At 43.5% G+C, this 18070-nt stretch overlaps 1 protein-coding gene across 7 annotated transcripts in view; it reads right to left on the bottom strand.

The window, feature by feature from the left end:
• Positions 1-5340: 5340 nt before the first annotated feature.
• Positions 5341-18070, bottom strand: part of LOC141056737 (uncharacterized) — a 347515-nt gene continuing 334785 nt past the window's right edge. Inside the window, exon 11 of one of the 7 annotated variants that reach the window (XM_073553184.1) lies at positions 5341-5793. In XM_073553184.1, coding sequence (XP_073409285.1) covers positions 5788-5793 — 6 coding nt within the window. In that variant the 3' untranslated portion in view covers positions 5341-5787. The remainder of the gene's footprint in view (positions 5794-18070) is intronic. The other 6 variants (XM_073553183.1, XM_073553189.1, XM_073553186.1 and 3 more) reach the window with 6 other exon arrangements.

Below are 18070 nucleotides of genomic sequence, written 5' to 3'. Positions count from 1 at the left end.
AGAATGAGAAGCTGCCAGAGACAGCAACAGTGACGGCAGCGCAGCCTCACAGCCTGACCCACGGTGAACTCTTGAGTGCCAAGTTCATTGCAGGTCAGGCTGGGAGGCTACGCAGCATCAGTGACGTCAGCTCTAGAATTAATGAGAAGCTGCCGGCGGTAGCATTAGTGATGTCAAATTAAGAGACCTTTCATATGTTCAGTTTGTCTGATTTTTCTCTTTATAGGTATAATTTTTAGTAAAATGTAAGTTGTTCTTTTAGTGTATAAACTTCTGACAACATGTCTCCGAATTTCCAAGCAATGAATTTAGTATTTTTCGTCTGACAAAGAAAAATGGTCAAAATTAAAAAAGCAGTGCTTTCAGATCTCAAATAATGCAAATAAAACAAGTTCATAATCATTTAGAAACAGCAATATTAATGTTTTAACTCAGGAATAGTTCAGAAATCAATATTTTGTGGAATAACCATGATTTTTAAAAACAGCTTTCACGCGCCATGTCATGCTTTCCACCAGTCTTTCACACTGCTTCTGGCGCAAAAATTTAAGCAGTTCTTTGCTTGATGGCTTGTGACTATCCATCATCCTCTTGATTACATTCCAGAGGTTTTCAATGGGGTTCAGGCCTGGAGAATGGGCTGCCCATGACTGGGTTTTGATGTGGTGGTCTCTTAATTTTTGCCAGAGCTGTGTGTGTATATATATATATATACATACATATATATATATATATATATATATATATACAGTATATATATATATATATTGTGGTGCAGTGACCACTGTGTTCGCTAGGGGGTGCTGTGTGGGTGTCCCAGGACGAACGGATAGCCTTGTCCAGAGTGGTAACAGGAGCAGGGTGCTAAAGGATCATTATCTATCTCAAGGTGGGTGGCCTTGGGATGGAGGCTTGCTTATGTGCTGATCAGCAGAGCTGATCTTTCATTCCAATGTCTCAGGGAGAAGTCTCCAGGTAGCTGGTGAGACTGGTGGAACCAGTTACCTACAAACCCACCCAGGGGGTGTGTTTAAGAATACTATTGTAAAGTGTGTATGAGTGGTTGAAGGACCTGTGATGTGGTCATAGCCATGTGACCCGGTGGGCGTGGCTGCAGACCATATAAGGTGGCCAGGGTAGGTCACATGGAGTGAATGCAGGGACCTGGTTGGTCCGTTTTGGAAGGTCCCATCTGAGAGAGATCGGGCTGTCTTCCTGATAGCAAGTGAACGCTGTGTTTAATGGCTGCACATGCCTGATAGTTCCCTGGAGGGAATGGACGTCGGCTGCCTGGTGAAGCAGCCATGAGGTAAACCCAGAGAGGGGATATAACTGTGAGGCTGAGAGAGTCTGTGTGCTGGACATGGCACAACCTGTGTGACCACAGGGATAACAGAGTGAAGTTCTGTCATGGACGCTATGCTGTTAATATGAACTTTATGTTGCTGGTCATGGTTTATGATGCCTAAATAAACCGCATGGACTGTGATTGTTTTATGGACAACCCGTGCCGGATGTGGTTATTTGGCTGCCAAGTGAGCATCCCCTACCCGAATGACAGCGCTACCTTACAATATATACTGCTCCAAAAAATAAAGAGAGCACTTAAACAACAAAATGTAACTCCTAGTCAGTCACACTTCTGTGAAATCAACACTGATTGTGATTCAATTTCTCCTGCTGTTGTGCCAAATGAATAAACAACAGGTAGAAATGATAGGAAGGTCACTAACATCCATGTGACTGCTCAGTAAGAGTGTCTAGTGTTCCCTTTATTTTTTTGAGCAATATATATATATATATTTATATGCAATTACAAGCCCGAGGTTTAGTAATGAACAGGTGTCAGCCAGATACCCTCCTTAATAAAATGGCACATAAAGAGTTAAATAAAAGAGACACACACATGAAATCTGTGTGAAACGCAATATCTGTTTAATTTTCAAAAAAAAATAAATTAAAAATTGCCTGGGCTCCCGCAAAATTTTGTTAACCAGCAGAGGGAAAGCCGATGGCAAAGGGCTGATGTTAATATTCTGGAAAGGAGCCAATAGCCATAAAGGAACCCAGGCTATTAATATCAGCTCACAGATGTTTGCTTAGCCTTTACTGGCTAGGTTACAGGGGAACCCCAAAGAATAATCGACATGGGGTCCCCCTATAAAATCAAACCAGCAAAGACTAGGCAGACAGCTGCGGGCTGATATTAATAGCCTTGGAAATGGCCATATATATTGGCACCCTCCAGGCTAAAAACCATCAGCTCTCAGCTGTCCCAGAAATGGCACATCTTATAGATGCACCAATTCTGGCACTTAGCCTCGATCTTCTCACTTTCGCTGTAGCGGTGGCAAGTGGGGTAATATTTGTGGGTTGATGTCACCTGTGTATTGTCCAGTGACATCAAGCCCACTAATTAGTAATTGAGAAGCGTCCATAAGACACCTATCCAATACTAATCCTATAGTTACATGGTAAATAAAAACACAGCGAGAATAAAGTCATTTAATTGAAATAATCACACAGACTCCTTTATTGAATCTTAATTTACCATACTTACTGCATCACCTAATCTCTGACTCCCTCACCTAATCTCTGACTCCCTCGATTTCTTGCAACAAAAATAAAATAATAAACCAACATAAATACTCCCTGTCCACCGTAGTCCAGTTACCGAGTACCCCACGATGATCTCACGTGTAGAACAATCACATCGGGAGATGTGACTGCTCTACCCAGCCTCCAGTGATACACTAACAGGTGGTAATCGCTCCTTCAGTGTATCACTGAGTTTACCGGAGTTCGAGCTCTCACTTACGACACTACCGCTGTGTGAGAATTTTCTTATGCAGCGGTGCTGCAAGTAACAGCACAAACTCTGGTGAACTCTGATGGCAGCGCAGTGATACACTGAGGCAGGATCACTTCCTGTCAGTGTATCACCAGAGCCCAGGTAGAGCGGTCACATCTCCTGATGTGACTGTTCTCTATGTAAGATCGTCATGAGACACTGATTATTAAATGGACTACGGTTGAAAGATAAGTAATATATATAGGTTTATTATTCTATTTTTGTTGCAGGAGATCGAGGGCATTTGGGATTAGGTGTTTGGTGAGTATGAATGTTTGTGTTTTGTTTTACAATTGAATACAGTCGCTGGATGATGGGACTACTACTGTCCCATCATCGGCTCATGCTGTCCCTGTTATATGTGACAGCAGACATAGCCGGATGGGAGTAGTAGTCCCATCAGATGATGCCTGGCTACATAGACACCCACAGACAGACACCCGCAGACAGACACACACATGTTTCACTAGCTAGACCTCCAATATTCAAACATTGTCATATATATATAACAGTTTCCAATGGGCATTGGAAAATTATGCTCTACAATGGGTATGGGAAGGTTGTAAAATAGCCTTTTTAGCAAGTAAGGAGTGGACATATTGACCCTTTAATTAGCCTTGCCATATGACTTAGTATAGGGAGCTAAGCTACACACTCCATTTTTCGATACATGTTTCATGGTATTTACCCCTCATCAGGGCAAAGCTGGAGAGCTGATTTGGCTGACTAAGATACCTTTGCTTAAGCTGACTTGACAGTCTCCAAAAAGAGAAGCAGTACCCATCAGGCCACCTATGGGTAAGATGGAGCATACCTACAGTCTTATCTACTAGAATTGCACCTCTTTTCCAACAGGGGGGATGCTGGTGGTCTACTGAGTACCTTGCCTTGGCAATGGGAGGATAGTGGAAGCCACAGTCAGTTGAACATTTTCTTGCAGAGAAACACGCTATTCTATGATGCTCTTTAAAATAAATGTGTGACCATGTAATACTTGTGCTGAGTCCTCCATAGCAGGAATCACTGTGTGCCACATGACCTCCACGATGTCTGTATTCACTTAATGATTCCTAGTAGATATATCCCTTTAATAATTAATTTAATCTAAAATGTTTGACAAATTTCATACATATTTGTATAATAATTTTGTAGATATTATCATCTTTCTGTGCTATACAGTATGTTCAGTATGAAAGGATTATCTCTTAACAATGATGGTTTAGTGAGACGTTACATGGACTTTCACTGTGATAATTATTATAGAAAAGGATCAAATGTAATTAATACAATGCTTGTAATTAGACCTGTTATTGTTGTGTACTGTGTATCAATGAACCTTTATGGTGCCCGTAAATCCTCTATTGAATGCCGTTAATGAGCGAGGACCGTGCTACAGAGCGCATATAAAGCTAAATCCCTTTTATGTGTTACAATTTACGAGAGAACTTAGAGACACATAGCACAAAGGGATTTCTGCATGCAAAAGAAGAATCCACAAAAATGGCTTTATATATTTCAAAAGAGGGACAAATACTTACATAAATATAAATTACAGCATGTGTCTAAAAAACACTGCAATAAACTAAGGACACTAAGGCGAATTCTTTCAAAAGGCTGTAAGTTGTGATTATCCCCGGAGGTGCCAATAACTGGCTTCTGGGATAATAATGGACTGTAGGTATAGCTAAATCATAGGATGGAAGAACTGGTGATGGCAAAACAGCTGGAAGTTAAAAGCTAGGGATATTTATCCTTGTATTATTCCCGACCAGATTATTTGGGTTAAAAATGGTAATTATAGATGATGGGATAAAAAGTCACTGTTTAGTACAGAAGTAACTGAAACCTAATAAACATGGATATTTTTTACAATACAATTCCACGTATTAGACATTTTTACAGTTTCAGCTTTATTTTCCTAAATGTTGGCATAAAGTTAAAGTGATTCTGCCCCCAGGTGTATGATTTCAAATTTGTGGGCAATTTAAAATGGGGACAATGCCCTGGTTTATTAAATTGTTTTTGCCAGATTTCAGCCGAAAATACTTTGATCCAGTGGCATGTAAAATTTTGTCTCCCGTTGTCAAAATTGTTGTTATTGTGAACAGTTAAGCAAGATGAAATGATCTCTTAAAGGGCTATAATTAAAGATGACACATTTCCTTTGTATTTTCGTAAAAAAAAATATATATATATATTGCTGAAACCAGAAGTTTCCATACACTATATAAAAAGACACATCTGCATGTTTTTCTCAATATCTGTCATGAAATTAGAACAAACCTTTCCCATTTTAGGTCAATTAGGATTACCATAATTATTAATATTTGCCAAATGCCAGAATAATGAGAAAGAGAGAAAGTTTTAAAGCATTTTTATTACTTACTGCAAAGTCAAAATTTTACACACACTAAGATTACTATGCCTTTAAACAATTCTGGACTGCCCATATGATGATGTCACATGTTTGGAAGCTTCTGATAAGTTTTTTGGCAAAATCTGAGTTAATTAGAGAAATACCTGTGGATGTAGTTTAATGCACACCTAAAACACAGTGCTTCTTTGTGTAGCATCATGGAAAAGTCTTAAGAAATCAGCCAAGATGTCAGGAAGAGAATTGTAGATTTGCACAAGTCTGGCTCATCCTTGGGTACAATTTCAAAATACCTGAAGGTGCCTCGTTCATCTGTACAAATAATTATACGCAAGTACAAACAAGATGGGAATGTCCAGCCATCATACCACTCTGGAAGGAGATGGGTTCTGTGTCCCAGAGAAAAACGTGTTTTGTTCCGACATATGCATATCAACCCAAGGACAAAAAGCAGAAGAGCTTGTGAAGATGATGGCGGAAGCTGGTAAGATTGTGTCAATATCCACAGTGAAACGAGTACTGTATCAACAAGGGATGAAAGACCACTGCCAGGAAGAAGCAATTACTCCTAAAGAAGCATAAAAAAGCCAGATTAATGTTTGCAAATGCACACAGAAACGAAGACCTTAATTTTTGGAGACATGTTGTTATAAGTTTATGCTAAAGTTCTATGGAGCCCAATGACGTGGGTCAGAAATGAAGACATACATTTTATATCACAGTTCAAGATGTATATATTGCAGAGATATTAACTTCAGATGAGATGCATACTGTGACTCTACAGATAAGCAGGCAAATAAGACAGTCTCAAAGTAGTACAGACCAGTCCAGCAATGCAGGGTCGGGGGCCCAGAGCCCAGGCAGGCTCCTAAAGGAAAGCTGACTATAGCGGAGGTGGGTGCAGACCGGGTGTAGAACAACAGAGTCCTTCCATGGTATGTAGATCCAAAGCAGGCGGGGTATCCCGAAGATTAGAAGAAGCAAGCAGGTTGCAGGTCCTTCCAGCTTGGCAGCAAGAAACGTACAAGATACACAAGCAAGGTACAATGTGCAGAGTTCCTTTATATACACAGCAGACAGGAAACCAGAAATATCAGACAGGAAGCAAGATGGCCCCCGTGAAGCCAGCAACTCCTTTTTGGTTAAGGGCAGAATCCAACCGAACTAAGGGCAAGAGCAGACAAAACAGGTACACAGTCCTTACACATGTCCTCTGGTCTGATGAAACTAAAATTGAACTTTTTGGGCATAATGACCAACATTATGTTTGGAGGAAAAAGGGAGAGGTTTGGAAGCCTAAGAACACCATCCCAACTGTGAAACACGGGGTGGCAGCATCATTTTGTGGGGTTGTTTTGCTGCAGGAGGAACTAGTGCACTTCACAAAATAGATGACATCATGAGAAAAGAATAATGCGGCTGACATTGGCTTATTAGGCTCACATGACTAGATGGAGCCGGATATTTAAAGGGGATAATTTACATTCTTAGCCACGCCCCCGAGGAAGCAGTATCCATACCGCAAAACGTACGTTGGGGTTCCCAGACTGGCGTTCCGTGCATGACATGATGGATATGTTCCTTCACACCTGTTCATTTGGTTTTGATATAACACACTTTTGCATGTAATTCTCTCTGGTCCCGTTACTTTGGCACTTTGTGGCTTTTTGCTGCACTGTTTGGATCTAGTGGTAATGTTTGCAGCTGCAGCTGATGTGATAATGGATCCATACTGTCCGATATTGTGACTGAATATTACTATACCCTGCTTGGCTGCGACTGCGCCCTTTACTGTTGTGCCATCAGCTTACTATTTAGGGCATTGTGCAATAGCGTTTTACATTTACTATTTATTTTTTCCCCTCACATTTGCATAATTGATTGGGATCTCTGAAACATAAAAGAGCCAGATTAATGTTTGCAAATGCACACAGGAACAAAGACCTTAATTTTTGGAGACATGTTGTTATAAGTTTATGCTAAAGTTCTATGGAGCCCAATGACGTGGGTCAGAAATGAAGACAGACACGATATATCATAGTTCAAGATGTATATATCGCAGAGATATGAACTTCAGATGAGATGCAAACTGTGTCTCTACAGATCAGCAGGCAAATAAGACAGTCTCAAAGTAGTACAGACCAGTCCAGCAATGCAGGGTTCGTGGCCCAGAGCCCGGGCAGGCTCCTAAAGGAAAGCAGACCATAGCAGAGGTGGGTGCAGAGCGGGTGTAGAACAACAGTGTCCTTCCATGGTACGTAGATCCAAAGCAGGCGGGGTATCCCGAAGATTAGAAGAAGCAAGCAGGTTGCAGGTCCTTCCAGCTTGGCAGCAAGAAAGGTACAAGATACACAAGCAAGGTACAATGTGCAGAGTTCCTTTATATACACAGCAGACAGAAAACCAGAAATATCAGACAGGAAGCAAGATGGCCCCCGTGAAGCCAGCAACTCCTTTTTGGTTAAGGGCAGAATCCAACCGAACTAAGGGCAAGAGCAGACAAAACAGGTACACAGTCCTTACACATGTCCTCTGGTCTGATGAAACTAATATTGAACTTTTTGGGCATAATGACCAACATTATGTTTGGAGGAAAAAGGGTGAGGTTTGGAAGCCTAAGAACACCATCCCAACTGTGAAACACGGGGGTGGCAGCATCATGTTGTGGGATTGTTTTGCTGCAGGAGGGACTGGTGCACTTCACAAAATAGATGACATCATGAGAAAAGAATAATAATAATCTTGATTTTTATATAGCGCTAACATATTCCGCAGCGCTTTACAGTTTGCACAAATTATCATCATCACTGTCCCTGATGGGGCTCACAATCTAAATTCCCTATCAGTATGTCTTTGGAATGTGGGAGGAAACCAGACTACCTGGAGGAAACCCACACAAACATGGGGAGAACATACAAACTCCTTGCAGATGTTGTCCTTGGTGGGATTCGAACCTAGGACTCCTGTGTGGCAAGGCTGCAGTGCTATCCACTGAGCCACCATGCTAGAATATGTGGCAATACTGAACCAACATCTCAAGACATCAGCCAGGAACTTAAAGCTTGGGTGGAAATGGGTCTTCCAAATTGACAATGACCAGAAGCATACTGCCAAAATGGTAACAAAGTGGCTTAAGGATAACAAAGTCAATGTTTTGGAGTGGCCATCAGAAAGCCCTTATCTCAATCATATTGAAAATTTATGGGCAAAGCTGAAAAGGCAGTTGTGAGCAAGGCAACCTACAAACCTGGATCAGTTACACCAGTTTTGTCAGGAGAAATGGGCCTAAATTCTGACCAACTATTGTGAGAAGCTTGTGGAAGGATATCCCAAACATTTGACACAAGACATTCAGTTTAAAGGCAATGGTACCAAGTACTAATGAAATGGATGGATGTAAACTTTTGACTTTGCAGTAAGTAATAAAATGCCTTAAAACTTTCTCTGTCAATATTCTGGCATTTGGCAAATTAATAATTCCTAGAAAAAGGTCCGATGCTATTGCATCGGGAGTGTGGTGAAATTAACATTTGTGTATGCTTAGTGGTGCTAACAGGAGCAGCGTGGTTGTGACTGTTACTGACTACGCATGCGCGGTAATTGCGGACACGACCTGCGCCTGCGCAAGTGACATACACGTCACTGCTATTCCCACGCATGCGTAGTAACGATGTGGCTGTTACTGCGCCTGCATGGGAATAGCGGAGACATGTACCGTATATAATCGAGTATAAGCCAACCCGAGTATTAGCCGAGGCACCTAATTTTGCCACAGAAAACTGGGTAACCTTATTGATTCGAGTATAAGCCAGATATGCATTGTCCCCTTGTCCTGTCCTGGTATGTGTGGCTCCCCCGTCCGTGTCCTGCTATGCATGGCTTACCCCATCCCTGTCCTGCTACATGTGGCTTCCCCCGTCCCTGTCCTGCTATGCGTGGCTCCCCCCGTCCCTGTCCTGCTATGTGTGGCTCCCCTCGTCCCTGTCCTGCTATGTGTGGCTGCCCCCGTCCCTGTCCTGCTATGCGTGGCTTACCCCATCCCTGTCCTGCTACATGTGGCTTCCCCTGTCCCTGTCCTGCTATGCGTGGCTCCCCCTGTCCCTGTCCTGCTATGTGTGGCTCCTCTTGTCCCTGTCCTGCTATGTGTGGCTGCCCCCGTCCCTGTCCTGATATGTGTGGCTCCCCCTGTCCCTGTCCTGGTATGTGTGGCTTTCCCCATCCTGTCCTGGTATGTGTGGCTCTCCCCGTCCCTGTCCTGGTATGTGTGACTGTCCCCATCCTGGTATGTGTGGCTGTCCCCATCCTTGTATGTGTGGATCTCCCCGTCCCTGTCCTGGTAAGTGTGGCTCTCCCCATCCTGGTATGAGTGGCTCCCCCTGTCCCTGTCCTGGTATGTGTGGCTCCCTGGTCCCTGTCCTCGTGTGTGGGGCTCCCCCTCTTGTATATATGGCTCCCTGGTCCCATCCTGTATTTTTGGCTCCCTGGTCCCATCCTGTATTTATGGCTCCCTGGTCGCATCCTGTATGTATGGCTCCCTGGTCCAATCCTGTATGTATGGCTCCCTGGTCCCATCCTGTAAGTATGGCTCCCTGGTCCCATCCTGTATGCATGGCTCCCTGGTCCCATCCTGTAAGCATGGCTCCCTTGTCCCATCCTGTATGCATGGCTCCCTGGTCCCATCCTGTATGCATGGCTCCCTGGTCCCATCCTGTATGTATGGCTCCCTGGTCCCATCCTGTATGTATGGCTCCCTGGTCCCATCCTGTATGCATGGATCCCTGGTCCCATCCTGTATGTATGGCTCCCTGGTCCCATCCTGTATGCATGGCTCCCTGGTCCCATCCTGTAAGCATGGCTCTCTGGTCCCATCCTGTATGCATGGCTCCCTGGTCCCATCCTTTATGTATGGCTCTCTGGTCCCATCCTGAATGTATGGCTCCCGGGTCCCATCCTGTATGCATGGATCCCTGGTCCCATCCTGTATGTATGGCTCCCTGGTCCCATCCTGTATGTATGGCTCTCTGGTCCCATCCTGTAAGCATGGCTCCCTGGACCCATTCTGTATGCATGGCTCCCTGGTCCCATCCTGTATGCATGGCTCCCTGGTCCCATCCTGTATGCATGGTTCACTGGTCCCATCCTGTATGCATGGCTCCCTGGTCCCATCCTGTATGTATGGCTCCCTGGTCCCATCCTGTATGTATGGCTCCCTGGTCCCATCCTGTATGCATGGATCCCTGGTCCCATCCTGTATGTATGGCTCCCTGGTCCCATCCTGTATGCATGGCTCCCTGGTCCCATCCTGTAAGCATGGCTCTCTGGTCCCATCCTGTATGCATGGCTCCCTGGTCCCATCCTTTATGTATGGCTCTCTGGTCCCATCCTGAATGTATGGCTCCCGGGTCCCATCCTGTATGCATGGATCCCTGGTCCCATCCTGTATGTATGGCTCCCTGGTCCCATCCTGTATGTATGGCTCTCTGGTCCCATCCTGTAAGCATGGCTCCCTGGACCCATTCTGTATGCATGGCTCCCTGGTCCCATCCTGTATGCATGGCTCCCTGGTCCCATCCTGTATGCATGGTTCACTGGTCCCATCCTGTATGCATGGCTCCCTGGTCCCATCCTGTATGTATGGCTCCCTGGTCCCATCCTGTATGTATGGCTCCCTGGTCCCATCCTGTATGTATGACTCCCTGGTCCCATCCTGTATGCATGGCTCCCTGGTCCCATCCTGTATGCATAGCTTGCCTTGGCTCCCCCGGTCCTCACTCATTTCCCCTGGTCCTCCTCACGCAGTGGCTGTAAGATCCCTGCATCTGTCTTTGATTTCCCGGCTTTTAGCAGCACTTCCTTTATTCAGCGGTCAGGTGATACCGCTCATTAAAGTAAAGTATTTCTTTAATGAGCGGTACCACGTGACCACTGAATACAGCAAGTGCTGCTGGAAGCCGGGAAATCAGAGACAAATGCAGGGACGTTGCAGCCACCGTGCCAGGAGTGGGCGAGTATGCTGTTACAGCTGCTCTCTCCTGCCTCTCCCCCTCCCCTGCTGGCTTGCTGGATTATACTCCTGGTGGTGGCTATAGCAGCAGTGGGGAGGGGTTCTTGCGGTGGGGGATCGGCGGTGACCCGCTGTTGGTACTGCGCAAGGGGCTGGTACCACCAGCAGGTGCCATATTGGAACATCCATTACATGGGTGTTCCAATATGGCAGTCAGCGTACTTCCGTTCGGCGCTATGAATTATGGGATTCGAGGACATTCAGATGGAAGTGGATGACGGACAATTTTAGGTAAGTATATAATAGATGATGATCCTAACTGACCTAAAACATAGTAACATAGTTATTAAGGTTGAAGGAAGACTTTAAATCCATCTAGTTCAACCCATATCCTATCCAAACTTGCCCTAACATGTTGATCCAGAGGAAGGCAAAAAAAACCCATGTGGCAAACAGTAAGCTTCACATTGGGGAAAAAAATTCCTTCCTGACTCCACATACGGCAATCAGACTAGCTCCCTGGATCAACGCAATATTAAGGAAACTAGTGTATATACTCTGTAATATTATACTTTTCAAGAAAGGCATCCAGTCCCTTCTTAAATTTTATTAAGGAATCACTCATTACAACATCATATGGCAGAGAGTTCCATAGTCTCACTGCTCTTACAGTAAAGAATCTGCATCTATAAGTATGCTTAAACCTTCTTTTCTCCAGACGTAGAGGATGCCCCCTTGTCCCCGTCACAGGTCTAAGAGTAAAAAGATCATTAGAAAGGTCTTTGTACTGTCCCCGCATATATTTATACATTGTAATAAGATCACCCCTAAGCCTTCGATTTTCCAAACTAAATAACCCCAAGTGTAATAACCTGTCTTGGTATTGCAGACCCCCTAGTTCCCTAATAACCTTGGCCGCTCTTCTCTGCACCTGCTTCAGTTCAGCTATGTCTTTCTTATACACCGGAGACCAGAACTGTACACAGTATTCTAAGTGTGGTCGCACTAGTGACTTATATAGAGCTAAAATTATGTTCTCCTCATAAACATCTATGCCTCTTTTAATGCATCCCATTATTTTATTTGCCTTTGCAGCAGCTGCCTGACACTGGCCACTAAATGTGAGTTTGTCGTCCACCCATACACCCAGGTCTTTTTCAGTGACAGTTTTGCCCAGTGTTTTACAATTAAGCACATAATTATACATCTTGTTCGTTCTATCCAAGTGCATGACCTTACATTTATCCCCATTAAAGCTCATTTGCCATTTATCAGCCCAAGCTTCTAGTTTACATAAATCCTCCCGTAATATAAAATTGTCCTCCTCTGTATTGATTACCCTGCAGAGTTTAGTGTCATCTGCAAATATTGAAATTCTACTCTCTATGCCCCCTACAAGGTCATTAATAAATATGTTAAAAAGAAGCGGCCCAAAACTGACCCCTGTGGTACCCCACTGCTAACCGTGTCCCAGTCCGAGTGTGCTCCATTAATAACCACCCTTTGTTTCCTATTCCTGAGCCAGCTCTTAACGCACCTACACATATTTTCGCCTATCCCCATTGTTCTCATTTTATGTATCAACCTTTTGTGTGGCACCGTATCAAAAGCTTTTGAAAAGTCCATGTACACCACGTCCACTGCATTCCCTTGGTCCAGTCCTGAACTTACCTCTTCATAAAAGCTTATCAGATTAGTCTGACAGGAACGGTCCCTTGTAAACCCATGTTGATATTGGGTCATGAGGTTATTCTTCTCCAGATACTCCAGTATAGTATCTCTTAGAGAACCCTCCAGGATTTTACCCACAGTTGAGGTTAAACTTACTAGCCTATAATTTCCAAGTTAAGTTTTTGTCCCCTTTTTGAATATTGGCACCACATTTGCTATATGCCAGTCCTGAGGTACAGACCCTGTTATTATGGAATCTTTAAAGATTAAAAATAATGGTCTATCTATGACTGTGCTTAATTCCTGCAGTACTCGGGGGTGTATCCCATCCGAGCCCGGGGATTTGTCAATTTTAGTGAGTTTTAGATGCCGCCGTACTTACTGCTGGGTTAAGCAGGTGACATTTAATGGAGAATTTTTATCCATGATCATGTTATCCGTCATGGGATTTTCTTGTGTAAATACTGTTGAAAAAAAGTCATTTAGCATATTGGCTTTTTCCTCATCCTCATCCACCATTTCACCCAGACTATTTTTAAGGGGTCCAACACTATCATTTTTCAGCTTCTTACTATTTATGTAGTTAAAGAATATTTTGGGATTATTTTTACTTTCTCTGGCAATGAGTCTCTCTGTCTCAATCTTTGCTGTCTTGATTTGCTTTTTACAGAATTTATTTAATTTTCTGTATTTATTTAATGCCTCACTACTACCTACTTGCTTTAATTCTCTAAATGCTTTATTTTTGTCACTTATTTCACCCCTTACAGCTTTATTTAGCCACTAGCTGAAGAGCCTGGCGCTGCCCGGGCATAGTACTAACTGTGGTTAGTTATAACAAATTATAATTATCCTCCATCCCATAGTCCCGTGCCCATATACCCGTAATACATATCCTACATCCCATAGTCCAGTGCCCATATACCCATCACACATCCTCCATCCCATAGTCCAGTGCCCATATACCCATCACACATGCTCCATCCCATAGTCCCGTGCCCATATACCCATCATACATATCCGCCATCCCATAGTCCCGTGCCCATATGCCCATCATACATATCCTCCATCCCATAGTCCAGTGCCCATATACCCATCACACATTCTCCATCCCATAGTCAACCACTATGACATCATAATGAGCGGCGTGGCTTGATGACATCAGCATCGCCATGGCAACGATTGTGACATCATAATGAGGGGCGGGGCTTGACGCGCACACACTTTTTCCCCATTATGTAGATAGGGGCAAAATTATTTGGTGAATTGGAATGCGCGGGGTTAAAATTTCGCCTCACAACATAGCTTAGGATGCTCTCGGGGTCCAGACGTGTCACTGTGCCAAATTTTGTGGCTGTAGCTGCGACGGTGCGGATGCCTATCCCGGACATACACACACACATACACACATACTGTACCTACATACATACATACATACTTTGAGCATTATATATTAGATAGTGGTCTCCACCTATTTCTAGCATGTTTATTCCCATACGGTATATATTGTGCACAGGTCCTATTCAGGATGCTAATAAACGTCTCCCATTTTCTTTGTGTATTTTTATGTCTCAGGATATCGTCCCAGTTAATTGCACCAAGATCATCTCTCATCTGTTGGAAATTTGCCTTCCTGAAGTTTAGTGTCCTTGTAACCCTTCTACTACACATCTTATTAAAGGATACATGAAAACTTAATATTTTGTGATCACTATTACCCAAGTGACCCTCAACCCTTACATTTGATATGCGGTCTGGCCTGTTGGTCTAGCAGTGCCCCCCTCTTGTTGGGTCCTGAACCAGTTGTGAAAGGTAATTGTCTCTCATAGTTGTCAAAAACCTATTACCTTTGCGGGAACTGCAGGTTTCGGTTCCCCAATGTATTTCAGGGTAGTTGAAGTCCCCCATAATAATGACTTTTCCTTGACTCGCAGCTTCATCTATTTGCTTTATGAGGATATTCTCTGTTGCTTCCATTATTTTTGGAGACTTATAACAAACCCCTATCAGTAATTTATTACTTTTCCCCCCTCACCCTTATCTCTACCCACAGGGACTCTACATATTCATTAGATTCATATATATTATCACGAAGGATGGGTTTTAAGGATTATTTTACATAAAAACACACGCCTCCCCCTCGCTTATTTGTTCGGTCATTTCTGAACAGACTATAGCCCTGTAAATTAACCGCCCAGTCATGGCTCTCATCCAGCCATGTCTCAGATATCCCCACCATGTCATATTTATGTTCCAACAACATTAACTCCAATTACTCCATCTTGTTGGCGAGGCTTCTGGCATTAGTATACATGCACTTTATGTATCTCTCTGTACCTCTATTCTTTCTTGAATTATAAACTGCTCTAACCCCACCCCCCATGCCACCCCCACCCCAATTTCATTATTTGTGCCCAGGTCTCTATCTGCATTGTCTTCCCCTCCTATAAAAGGAATACCCTCCCCCTGTCCCTAGTTTAAGCACTCCTCCAACCTTCTAGCCATTTTCTCCCCAGCAGAGCTGCACCCTCCCCATTGAGGTGCAGCCCGCCCCTAGCGTAGAACCTGTAGCCAACTGAGAAGTCGGCCCAGTTCTGCAGCAACCCAATCCCCTCCTTCCTACACCAATTCCTGAGCCACTTAATAACCTCCCTAATCTACCGTTGCTTCTCTGGCGTGGCACATGGTACAGTAAGTATTTCCGAAAATACCACCTTGGAGGTCCTTGCTTTAAGCTTACAGCATAATTCCCTGAAATCATCTTTAAGGACCTTCCATCTACCTCTAACTTTGTCATTTGTGCCAACGTGCACCCTGACCGCTGGATCCTCACCAGCCCCTCCCAGTAATCTGTCAACCCAATCAGCGATGTGTCGGACTCGAGCGCCAGGTAGGCAGCACACCGTTTGACAATCCCTGTCTTTGTGACAGATTGCCCTATCTGTTCCCCTAATAATTGTGTCTCCCACTACCAAAACCTGTCTAGGCCTGACAGGAAATGTTTATTCTGATTTCATGTCAGATATTGAGAAAAACATGCATATGTGTATTATTATATAGTGTATGTAAACTTCTACTTTCAACTGTATATATATATATATATATATATATATATATATATATATATATATATATATATGTTTTTTTTTCATCTTTTATATTTTAAAAAATACAAATGAAAAATGGGCAGCTGCAGAAGTTTGGCCACCCTGCATGTTTAGTTCCTATGACTATTGTCCCTGGGTTTTTTCCAATAGAGCAGGATAAATATAAAATATCTATCCCATGTGGAGTCCGATAAAGAAACCCTAAAAGAACAAGGGAGTAGAAAAAGAATAATTAAAGTTTATTACAAAATAATGAGGGTATTAATAACTAGTGATGAGCAAGCACTAAAATGCTCGGATGATCGTTGCTTGGGTCAAGCAAATTGGAGTACTCAGGTACTTGACCCGATCAACAAGCCCAATGTAAGTCTATGGGAAAACCAAGTATTTTTACCGTGACCCCCTCCCTGGGGTTTTTTCTAAAGTCTAAAAACATCTGAAAATGATGGAAACAGTGTTCAAATCACATGGGAACATCATCGGGAAAGCCCCTGGAAGCATTTCTGACTCCCAGGTCACAGCTGTGAACAATCTTGTCAGAGTCGTAGGCCATTTTTACAGGAGCACCAAAGAACATACAAAAATGAAACCAAAATGGATTTTCCTGTGAAATATGTTAAGGAACATTCTTTCCAGGGTACCGACTATTATATAAGGCAAAATAATGAACTGAAAACAAAAATTTTCCTCAACCACTTGGGCTATGTGCACAAGTAGCGTTTTTGATCACTGGGAAATGTCATTTTAACAGTTTACAACCTTCTTTGGCCATGTGGTGTGTAACACATCATCAGACCCATCCTCTTTCATTTAGATCACTGTAACAGAGCCCAGATTATAAAGGGGAAAGGAGTGGCTAATCAAGCTCAGCTGTGAGCGCTGGGATTTCCAACTAACCCCTGTCAGAATGAATAAACACATTTAAAATGAAGTAGAAGTGCTTACTCTCAGCACTAAAGTAGGAGCAATCAGACGCTGCCGTCTTCTGGCTCTATACTGTTGTGGTAACCCCATGACATTGGTATTCCTAGACTCATAAAGGCTATGCACTTTTGAGGGTTATATACCAAGGAAATGTACTCCAGACCATGGAATAGGCTATGGGTGAGCAATACCGTATTTTTTATTAAAAGATTATAAGAATCACTTTTTATCAGGAAAATTTGGGTGGAATATAGGGGTTATATCTTATAGCTCAAATGCAGGCTTACCGACGGTTGCAGCCTCCAGCAGAGATGTCGTGAGCAGATTGGGATCTCAGCCCTTCATGAGGCCGTGGGCATCAGGGAAATGACCTTCGTTGGCCTATGGCTTCAGGAAATGGGAGCCAGGAATCCAATGAAGCACTCTTCTCATCGCCGACACCAGGCCTCAGTATCGCCACACTTCTGCCGCCGCCAGGCTTCCTGAGGAAGGGACCCTGCTCCATGCAACACACTTTGCTCTGCCTCACCTCTGACACTGGGCCCACAGCATCACAGCTCTGGGATACCCCCTCCTCCTACCCAGGGTCCGCAGCATTCCCTACTTCTGCTGTCGCTGGCTTCCTGAAGAAGAGACCATGCCTCCTGTGAACCCAATCCACTACTGCAAGCCCCCAGGTAAGATACCTTAAATTGGGACTATAAGACTGACCTCCATTTTATAATAATCTTTTTTTGCACCCCAAAATTTGGGGTTCGTCTTATGGTCCGGTACACCTTAATTCCAAAAAATATGGTTATACCGATACATTTTTAACAAGTTTTTTGAGAGTTGTATATCAACAAAATTTACCAATCCACAGAATAGTCTATGAGCAATATAATACTGATACTGGTATGTGCACACATTGGCAGGAGAAGTGCAGCTGCAAAAACATGCATTTTTGGTGCATTTTTGCTGCATTTTTGGTGTGATTTTGATTGAGATGAATGAAAGTGATTGTGAAAATTGCAGGGCAAAAATGCACAGAGAAATGGCATGCAGCAGATTATTTTCTGCACCAAATCTGCAAGTCAAAAATACTCAATGTGTGCATGTCATGTCAGGTTTCTCATTCACTTTGCTGGCAACAGATTTTG

Source organism: Dendrobates tinctorius, unplaced genomic scaffold (assembly GCF_039654945.1).
Source record: "Dendrobates tinctorius isolate UK_male_01 unplaced genomic scaffold, ASM3965494v1 ptg000199l, whole genome shotgun sequence".
NCBI lineage: Eukaryota > Metazoa > Chordata > Amphibia > Anura > Dendrobatidae > Dendrobates > Dendrobates tinctorius.
Note: the sequence above shows the minus strand (reverse complement) of the source record. Positions and strands in the feature narration are given on the sequence as shown.